This window comes from Eubalaena glacialis, chromosome 5 (assembly GCF_028564815.1).
Source record: "Eubalaena glacialis isolate mEubGla1 chromosome 5, mEubGla1.1.hap2.+ XY, whole genome shotgun sequence".
NCBI lineage: Eukaryota > Metazoa > Chordata > Mammalia > Artiodactyla > Balaenidae > Eubalaena > Eubalaena glacialis.
This window is the reverse complement of record NC_083720.1, coordinates 141445761-141456749: the sequence shown is the minus strand read 5'-3', so window position 1 is coordinate 141456749 and position 10989 is coordinate 141445761. Positions and strand designations below refer to the sequence as shown.

Below are 10989 nucleotides of genomic sequence, written 5' to 3'. Positions count from 1 at the left end.
AAACTAAGTGGGAGGAGGTGACACAGGGAAGGCAGGATACATGTGCCAACCAATGCTCTTTGCATCTCCCACATTCTGTCTGACACATAGGAATTCTAAACTCAGCCTTGCTTTCCAGGTCATTTTCAAAATAGGATGATAGAATGAACATATTATAATTTTACATTTTGTTAGCTCTTGTATTTATAATGTTTAAATATTTAGATATATGGTATGTGGGTCTCCATTTCCACTCTTGTCCCAGCTCTACAAAATGTCAAGGAGTTAGGACTGCTGCAGAAAATTGCCCTAAGAGGTCAACAGTATCATCAACCACAATTAAAAGATGGGGAAAGTGAGACTTAGAGATGTTATATACAATTTGCTCAAAGTCATTCAGCTAATGGAATCCATTTTCAATGCTAGATCTTTCTGAATATAAAGCAAATATTCCTTTTTTTCTATTACACGTACAGCACGGTGACTACAGTTAATGATACTGTATTGCATATTTGGAAGTGGCTAAGGGAGTAGATCTTAAAGCAAATATTTTTCAACACCAAAAATACTTTACTATTTATAAGTTGATGTATCCTTTGATCACATAATTTAACATGCATGCATAAATCTAGGGCATTTCATGGGATATTAAAGATAGGTACAATGGAAATCCCAATTGTTCAGTCGTTGATCCTGAATTTTACGGGCCTATACATTTATAAGCGTACCCACATGTGATAAAATTGTGGGTTCGTGTTCTGCAATTCAAAACACTGATTTATAAACAAAGTGCTAATTTGAGTTTACAGTGACCAATGTATTTGGCAGAATAATGACTTGTAGTAATTCTTCTTCAAGGTAAATGCCAACCAGTAGATCAAATTACGACTCAAAAAATTGCCTGTTTAATCTAATGTTAGAACAAAGAGAGGAAATATTCTTAACGTAATATTTCCATTAAGATATGGGAATTAATTGTCATATTCCACTCTAGGAACAATCCAGCCAACAGTGCGGAGGCAGTTCATACGCTTTGAAGCTCAACATACCTGGGTTTTCCTCTTTACTAATTAACTACTTAACATCTGCAGGCCTCAGTTTCCTTATTTTATAAAAACAGCCTTCTTGAGATTATACGTAAAGGCTTTAGAACAATGGTGTTACACTGTCGACATAGTATGTAAATATTATAGATTATAATATATCATATTAAATATTATTAGGCTATATATTGTCATTGTGCTATTTATTATTATTCTATTTAACAACTTTCTGGCTAACCTGAAGAAACAGGCCGCAAGCAAGCTCCCAGGGCAAAGAGGCGGGTATTGGTTACCATGACAACAGCGCGCGCCTAGACATTTTCCACTCACACGTCGCTGGGGAAGAGAAAAGCCTAGGCTGCGTGTTGCGTCATCACTACGCGCTCATTAGGATTCTCCGTTCCGTTTTAGAAGGTCCCGGCCCGGCTACCGTCGCTCCACGCCAGGAATTATCTTCGCTTTTCAACCTTTGTTACAGTGCACGGAGGCTGCAAGACCGTGAGTACTAAGGGAAGAGTGATAGCGAGCGAGCGAGCGTTAAAAGAGGTGCCGCAGCACACTCCCCACTTCTGAACCTTCCCTGTGTTTTCTTGATCCTATCAGCTTCCTCTCAGCTGGGATCGCGCCGCGTCAACTTCCGGGCGGGTGCCCGCCAGCACGGCCTCCGCCGCTCCCCTCCTTTGGCCCCTTTGTGTCCCCGCAGTGTCGAGGCACGGGCCCTGGCACGTCCTTTTTCGAGGCAGGGAGCATCGTAGTGCAGGGAGCCTCTCACTGTGGGCGGGCGCGCCGCCCGCAGCGGGTTAGCGTGGGGAACGTGCCGGCGCGTGCTGGGGTAAGAGGAGGTTGCACGAGGGTCAGCGTGTGGTTCGAGGAAGGAGGGGCGGGGTGGGGGGGGGTGGGAAACGAAGGGGAGTGAAAAGAGCAATGGAAAATTTTAAAAGGATACCACTGTTCACCTGATTGTTGTGGCCTAACAATGAGGCGCAGCCATAATAGTCATCCTGAGCCACTGGCATGTTTGCGGGCTCTTAATTGCCTTCGGAATGAACTGCTGTGGCTTTGTATTTTATATTGATTTCATGGCCTGTTTTTCTCTTTTTATTTTCTCCCTGCAGATAGTTCATTTAAAGGTCCCATCCCCACAAGGTGGTGGTTTCTACCAATATGAATCTTTTCAACCTGGACCGTTTTCGCTTTGAGAAAAGGAATAAGATTGAGGAAGCGCCCGAAGCAACCCCTCAACCCTCCCAGCCTGGCCCTTCTTCACCAATTTCTCTTAGTGCTGAAGAGGAGAATGCTGAAGGGGAAGTTAGCAGGGCAGGCACCCCTGATTCAGATATAACTGAAAAAACAGGTGAGTTATAGTGTTGCAAATGGATATAGCATCAAGAGATAGAGAGATTTTTTTCGTTTGTTTGTTTTTTGGGGTTTTCTTTTTTGTTTTTTAAGAAGAAAGGCAGAAGAGCTTCTGATTTTTGTGCTTGATGTCATACATACTGATGCATCGTCCTTCACCATGCCCTTTTACATACAGCTTTGGGACTGCCAAAGGCACCATGTACCTCCAACTGATTATCCTTCCAAAGTCGTTCTGCTTTTATGGGAGTTCTTAGATTATGGCCCAATGATGGAAGCTAAAATCAGAATTTAGGTCAGAGTGGTAGCTAAGGGAGGAAGAACTAGGTGAGTCAGTCCTATGATAGACTTTGAGGATGTTATTGCCAGACGTTTACATTCATTCCAGTATTTCTCCAAAAAATATGGATCACCTGCTGTGAGTTAGACTTTATTCAAGGTGCCTGAACACAGCCTCTATGAGCAGATGAAGAACAGATCACATTCAGATTTTGCCAACCACCTGACTTCCTGGAGCTCTCCAAAGTGCAAATGAATAATTGGTATTCTTCATGGTGAAGGAACCATTTTTAACCTCTTCAGCTAATTGTTACGGACAGTAGGGTTTGAGAAGGAGCCAAAAATTAGCATTCCCATCTTAATCTATGTTCTTCGAACAGTTAACGATTAGAATATATTTGATCTTTTACTGTGTTTTAGGCATAGCGGTGAGTGCTTCACATCCTCTCATTTAATTTGTACAACAAGCTTATAAGATATTATTATCCACATTTTGCAGAAATGAGCCCCAGGGAGGTTAAATTGTTAGCAAGTTCGTGGAACCAGAGCTCAAATCCAAGCAGTCTAATTCCAAGTTATATTTTAATGTTTAATTCAGTAGTACCTTTTTTTAGTGCAAAACTCAGTATTTCACAAGCAGCTTTTAAATTTCAAAATTGGTAATATATGTCTTCACCTTTGATATCCCCATTTTGTTTACTACTCTTCTACTTAAATGTAGCAGTGAGGGCAGAGTCCCTACAAGTTATCATTAGAATAATATTTTAAAATACTTTGGTGTAATTGGAACATGGTGGATCAATTTGGTAGGTTGGGTTAAGTGGTAATTAGAAGTCCGATTTTGAAAGGCTTTGTTTATCTGAAGAGTTTTGAGCTCACCTGATTTCAAACCACTGGAGGATTTAAGCACTGGAGTGACACCCCTGTGTGCATTCTTTGAACAGATATTTGGTTTGCATAACGTACTGTGGTTAATGTCTAAACATCCAGGTACTTTAATATTTTAACAGTAAATATTTTAATCTGTTTCTTATGTAGTTAGAGAGGGCAGGGAAGGCCAGGGTGTAGGCATGGGATTTTGAGTCCTTGGAAGCCTCTGCTTCTTCATTTTAGTTAAATGGGACATTGGACAAGTCACTTAGATTATCTGAGATCCACAATTTTTTCACCTCTAAAATAAAAGCACTTTGTAAACGGAATCAATGAAATGTTTTATTATTTATCAATATTTGTAATGTGAAAATTTTAATTGCTTTTTCTAATCAGAAGGTGTTTTTCTGCTTTCCTGTTTTTTTCCTAAGGAGACTTCACTCCATCTTTCTTTATTGGGACTTTTCATACGTAAATTACTCTTAAAATTGAGATTGTCTTTAGAAATCATATGGTCAGTCTTGATGACACTTGGGAAATATGGAAGTCAGGTTTTTTTCAGGAATGGTGAGGGTTCATCCTACTAGGAATAGAGAGCTTTGCTTTTGGAAAAGATTATTGTAATTGATCTTGTGGATTTTTGAGAATCTTGAAAACTAAGGCAAAGTTGAAACTTTACATTGTAGATCCATGCAAGAATAGAAGGGCAAAATGATGAAAGAATCTTGTTTTGTAAAAACAATCAGTCTAGCAGTCATGAGTACTATGTATTGTTAAAGGGTAGAGTTTAAAGAGAGAGAAATCATTTAGGAAGCTCTCATAGTCCAAACTTAATGATGGCAGTACAGATAGAGAAGAACGAGGTATGAGAGATCACAGTAAGAAAGGGCAAGATTTTACAATTAGGTTGTTGTGTAGGAGTGAGATAAAAACGCATGTTAAGAATTTTAGTTTAAGTAATTGAGGGAAAAAAGGTAGTTCTGTACATTAGAATAGGTATGAAGTACCTACTGTAAGACGTTGGGCATGCCTTTAAAAATTCAGATGAGAATCAAAGGTCCTGCCCTCAATTTAGCAGTAGACCAAACGCAGCTTAACTTAGCATGGGGGAGGGAGATGCTGAATTGCGCATTGGGCCTGTACGGAGGTGAAGACACTAAAGTTGGATTTAAGATCAGACTGTATATGGACATTGGGAAATTGTCAGTGGGATATGAATATTGACCTTACTTTCTTTATCATCAACTAGTCACTTATTCTGTTATTTTGTGGGATGATGCTATATTTGTTTATTTAAAATAGTTTTAGGGTCTTAAGTCAGCTTATAGGACAGAAATTGTATATGGTTAAAATTACCTGTAATCACTCTTTTTCAGTTAATCCTATTATTTTACCTAATATGAGTTAAGATTTAATTTCCTACCCCTCTCCTTCAGTTACTGTGCCACAGATACACTGTTCCTTGAATATGCCAAACCCCATTCAGTCGTTCCTCCTTCCCATTTGCTCTTCCATCTGCCTCCAAGACACTTTCTGTTCATATCTGCTTGTGACTCTGCTTTGTTCCATTACGGCCTAGCAAAGTGTTACCCCTTTTTAGAAGGTCTTTTCTTGACCACTCTCTCTGAAGTAGCAACCACCCTCCTCCCCCCTTTTACTGTACTGTATTTTTCTATATACATTGCATTATATATACGTGTCTCCCTTATTGAATATAAGATCTGTAAGAGCAAAGACCTTGTTCATCTATCCATCCCCATTGCCAGAACAGTGACTGGTGTATAGTAGGCCCTCAGTAAATATGTGTTGAAAGAAGGAGTTTTGGATGATGATTAGGTGGTGTTAGTCCTTTGTACACATTTAAAAAATATTCCTCCTCCTCTTTATGATCTTGAAACAGTGCCGTAGCCGTCAGTCATTCTTTAGCCATGGATACTTGAAACTACTTTTGATATAGGCCAGGCTCCCTTAATCCAACCTTTGGATATGAGGGCATACACTTAACCTCTGGTCACCTCCCCCTGCCTAGGTTTATTTTACTCTCACAATGCCCAGAATTATCAATGGTTATTACTTACACTTTATTTCTCTTTTTTTATTTGACTTTTCTGGGAGCATAGCAGGTTTGGTGAGAATAAAGCAATGACAAATGAGTGTGAGAGGAGAGAACCTACTATGTTCTATGCATAAAGAATAAAAAGTTAAGCTAAGCATGATCCTCAAGGAACACCAAGAAGAAAGGACATGTAAATATATGTAGTTAAAATAGCACAATGTGGTAATTCATAATAAGGGAAGATATTAAGCAGTGTAGAACCACAGTCTAATTCACAATGATTAAATTATCCTTTCTTTCTGTAGAGGATCAGGCAAAGTCATAGAGAGATGACTTTGAGTGGACCCTAAGCAATAACTCATTGCTTATTCAGTGAACTAGGGATGGAAGTATATGTTGCCTTGGAGTGTGGTATGTAAATGGAATAGGTGAGGTTATCTAGGGAAGAGGAGGTGTAGGGCAGTATAGATGAAGCTGAAAAGATTTAGAAACAAAAACTGCTGGGTTGGGAGGGGCCTATATATGCTGTGCCAAGGAGGATGGACTTTATTTGGTACACAATATAGAGCATTTCAGTATGGGAAAAACATTAATGAAGATGTTGCCATAATTGAAGCCTAAATGTAGGGAAATGACAGTAGGGATGACAAAGGAGGCAGTTTAGGGAAGTTTTATATGATATTTATTTGATGGTATTTGATGATCAGTTAAATGTGGAGGATTTAAAGGTAACTCAAATGTTCCTTGCTTGGACAGCTGAATGATTGGTACTATCAACTGAATTAGGCAGTAGGATTAGGAGGAAGATACCAAAGCATGTTGAATTTGAGTTACCTCTTATATTTCAGTAGCAAGGTCTAGTAGAGGGTTGAACATTGGAGTTTGGAGCTCGGAGAGTGGTCGGAATCTGAGAAATCAACTTTGGAGTCATCCTTGTGGTAGTTACCAAAAAAATGTCCTAAGCAAGATATATAGTAAGAAGCATCAATATTTAATGATGGACAGAGGAAGGGAAACCAATGAAAGATATAAAGGATGACTAGAACAGTCATAGAAAATGATAATGCCCTGGAAGTTAAAGATAGGAGAGTTTCCAGGGTGGTGTATAGGGAACAGTATCAGATGTTGCAGAGAGGTCAAGTTGGATCTGATCAGAGACCACTTTCCTTGGAAATTAAAGTTCCTGTTGACCTTTAGCAGTTTCAGTAGAAAGCTGAGGAAGTGAAAACTACTCTTCCAAGACGGGAAAGAGAGAAACAGCTTGATGGGGAAGCAATGTCAAGAAAAGATGTTTGAGGAATGTTGAAAATTGAGCATCCAAGGGGAAGAAGCTAGGGGAGAGGAAAAGGATGAGGGAGGGGAGGTATCTGAAGAAAGGCATCAAGGGAATGGGAGTGCGCACATAGCTGGACTGTTTAACTTGGAATAAAGACACATTTTATCCAGGGGAGGGGGAGTGAAAGAGAAAAATAGATGGGTTCATAGGTTATTGTGAGGTTGGGTTGGAGGAAAGTTTCAGTATATGCTTGAAGAATTGCTTTTCTTGATAAAATATATTCAGTCTTCTAAAGCGGTTGCTCTTTAGATGTGGTTGTCATGTAGAAAGTAACCATTGTTAGTAAGTGAGAGAAAAAAATTTTAATTATACCTGTTATCAAAAAAGATTTCCAGAGAGCAATGCTCTGCCACTTACGGATGGTATGATCTTAAGACATTATCGTTTTTGGACTTCACTTCCTTTGTCTAGATGTTCTCTGAAGTCCTTTCAAGCAGTAAAACGGATAAGATCCTTTGAATGATGAAGCTGAATATTAACCATTTTAGCCTTATGATCTGTAACCATCAGGTATTCCTCAGTCCTTTTTAAGTGTGTGTGGCCAAGATGTGAATCATCATTATATCTTTGGATAGAAATTTTGGTTTCTTAATGTCTATTAGTGTTAGTTGAAAAGTAGTAATTGGTAAAAGGGTTAGTGCTCAATTGTTCTAATAGAAAGTACAGTGAGTCTAAATGTCTTAAGTACATTTTAAATGTACATTTTTTGTTTGTGTTTTCCTACTCTACCTTTTTACTTTCCATGCTTGGCTATTTTCTTCAAAATAAAATGTTATATAAAAAAGTAAATGATTACAACAGTGTGTAATGAAGAGAGACTCTTCTGTAATCCTCGTTTAGTGTTGGTATTTATTCTTTTGCATTTTTTTCCTGCCTGTATATATTCTAGCTTTTTTTTTTAGATAAAATAGTATTATGTACATACATATTGTAATGCAACTCACTATTAACTAAAAAGTAGATTTTTTATACTCTCCATGTCAGTTCATATAAAATATGCTGTACTTCAATTTTTTTTTAGTGACCACAGTGTATCTTATTATACACAGATGTATTATAATTCATGTAGTTTCCTGTTTATAGACATTGGTTGTTTTGGTTTATTTATTCTTCTTTTTTTTGTTAAAAGAATGCTGTAGTAACCATCCTTTTGAATAGATATTTTTGCCTCTGTACAATCTGTGGAAGAATTCTGGGAAATGGAATTGTCAAATTAGAGGGAATATGAGTAATATTTTAGTAATTGCCAAATCACCCTACACAGAAGTTTTACCAATTTGCACCACACTACAGCTTGGTTTTCAGATGTCTGCTTTTTCATACCAGGCTAAAATATTGCAAACATTTTTAATCTTTAAAGGGCTAATAAGCAATTAAATTGCATTATTTTTATTCTTTATTTTTAAGGTTAAGTATGTTTTCATAAATGTTATTAGCAATTTGAACTTTTTCTGTGTTCCTTTTTCTCATTTTCTAATAAATGATTTGTAAGTTTTTTTTATTTTATTCTTTTAATTCTGTTTGTTTTTTGTGACAGAGAAGTTTTACATTTTTATATGGTCAGTTCGTTCATCTTTTTCAAGGCTTATGGGTTTTAGGTCCTGATCAGACCTGGTAAAAGAAAGCCATTCCCTACCACCACATTATAAATATATTCATCCATATTTTCTTCTATCACATCTGTGTTAATTTTCTTCTTTATTGTAGTAAAATGTACATACATAAAATATGCAATAACCAGTTTTAAGTATACAGGTCAAAGAGGGTTAAGTACGTTCACATTGTTGTACACCCAATCTTTGGAACTCTTTTTATCTTGCAAAACTGAAACTCTTTACCCCTTAAACAATTCCTTCTTACCCCCAGCAGTCACCCTTATATCTTCTGTCTCTATGTACTTGACTACTCTAGGTACATTATAAAAGTGGAATCATACAGGATTTGTCTTTTGTTACTGCCTTATTTCACTTTCCCTAATGTCTTCAAGATTCATCCACATTGTAACATGTATCAGAATTTCCTCACTTTTTAAGGCTGAAGAATATTTCATTGTATGTATACCTACATTTTCTTTATTATTCATTTGTGGATGACACTTGGGTTGCTTTCACTTTGGGGCTATTGTGAATAATGCTGCTGTGAAAATGAGTATACAAATATCTCTTCCAGACCCTGCTTTCAGTTCTTTTGGGTATACACCCAGAAATGGAATTGCTAGATCATACAGGAAACCACCATATATTTTCCACAGTAGCTGCTCCATTTTATATTCCCACTAACAGTGCACAAGCGGTCCAGTTTCTCTCCACATCCTTGCCAACACTTGTTATTTTCTGTTTTTTTGTTTTGTTTTTTGGGATTTTTTTTGTAGCCAAACTAATGGATATGACTTGTTTTTTTTAATTTTTTTAAACCTTAACTTTCATCTGGAGTTTGTTATAAGGGCTAAAGAAAAGGTGATACCGTTTTCTTCTTAGTTCATTATTTATCATTTACTAGTCACTTATCCCAGAACCATTTATTGATGAATCCTTTTTCTTATATTTGAAATGTCATCATTATAGGCATACCTCAGAGATATTGCGGGTTTGGTTCCAGACCACCGCAATAAAGTGAGTATCGCAGTAAAGCAAGTCACATGAATTTTTTGGTTTCCCAGTGCATATAAAAGTTATATTTATACTATACTATAGTCTTTTAAGTGTGCAGTAGCATTGTCTTAAAACAAAACAATGTACGTACCTTAATTAAGAAGCACTTCATTGCTAAAAATTTTTAACCATCATCTGAGCCTTTGGTGAGTTGTAATGTCTTTGCTGGGGGAGGATCTTGCCTCGATGTTAAGGGCTGCTGACTGCTCAGGGTGGTGGCTGCTGAGGCCTGGGGTGGCCATGGCAGCTTCTTAAAATAGGACCACAGTGACATTTGCCGCATCTGTTGATTCTTTCTTTCACAAATGATTTCTCTATAGCGTGCAGTGCTGTTTGATAACATTTTACCTCCAGCAGAACTTCTTTCAAAATTGGAGTCAGTCCTTCCAAACCCTGTCACTGCTTTATCAACTAAGTTTATGTAGTATTCTAAATCCTTTGTTGTTATGTCAACAGTCTTCACAGCATCTTCACCAGGAGTAGATTTCATCTCAAGAAACTCCTTCCTTTGTTCATCCATAAGAAGCAACTTCTCCGTTAAAGTTCTAGCATGAGATTGCAGCAGTTCAGTCACATCTTCAGGGGCCACTTCTCCTGAATTTCTTTTTCTTTCTTTCTTTTTTTTGGGGGGCTGCTCTGCATGCAGTATCGGGATATTATTTCCCCGACCAGGGATCAAACCCGAACCCCCTGCAGTAGAAGCTCAGTCTTAACCACTGGACTGCCAGGGAAGTCCCAAGGCACCACTTCTAATTCTAGTTCTCTGTTGTTTCTACCACATCTGCAGTTCATTCTTCCACTGAAGTCTTGAAGTCATCCATGAGGGTTGGAATCAACTTCTTCCACCCTCCTGTTATGTTGATATTTTGACCTCTTCTCATGAATCACAACTGTTCTTAATGGCATCAAGAATGGTGACTCCTTTCCAAAAGGTTTTCAATTGACTTTGCCCAGATCCATCAGAGAAATTGCTATTGATGGCAGCTGTAGCCTTATAGAAAATATTTCTTAATAGGACTTTTAAGTCAAAAGTCCTTGATCCATGGGCTGCAGAATGGATGTTGTGTTAGCAGGCATGAAAACATTAATCTCATTGTACATCTCCATCAGAGCTCTTAAGTGACCGGCTGCATTGTCAATGAGCAGTCATATTTTGAAAGAAATCTTTTTCTGAGCAGTAGGTCTCAACAGTGGGTTTAATATATTCAGTATTTGGTGTTATAAACAGATGTGCTGTCATCCAGACTTTGTTCCATTTATAGAGCACAGGCAGAGTAGATTTAGCGTAATTCTTAAGGGCCCTAGGATTTTCAGAATGGTAAATTAGCATTGGCTTCAACTTAAAGTCACCGGCTGCATTAGCCCTTAACAGGAGAGTCAACTTGTCCTTTAAGCCAGGCATTGACTTCTCCTCTCTAG

General features: G+C 37.9%; 1 protein-coding gene across 3 annotated transcripts in view; it reads left to right on the top strand.

Annotated features, from left to right (window-relative positions):
• The first annotated feature begins 1412 nt into the window (after nt 1-1412).
• Nucleotides 1413-10989, top strand: part of SMARCAD1 (SWI/SNF-related, matrix-associated actin-dependent regulator of chromatin, subfamily a, containing DEAD/H box 1) — a 67805-nt gene continuing 58228 nt past the window's right edge. For 2 of the 3 annotated variants that reach the window (XM_061191713.1, XM_061191711.1), the window contains exons 1-2: nt 1680-1854; nt 2138-2376. In XM_061191713.1, coding sequence (XP_061047696.1) covers nt 2187-2376 — 190 coding nt within the window. In that variant the 5' untranslated portion in view covers nt 1680-1854; nt 2138-2186. Of the gene's footprint in view, nt 1521-1679; nt 1855-2137; nt 2377-10989 lie in introns of those variants that run through there. The other variant, XM_061191712.1, reaches the window with a different exon arrangement.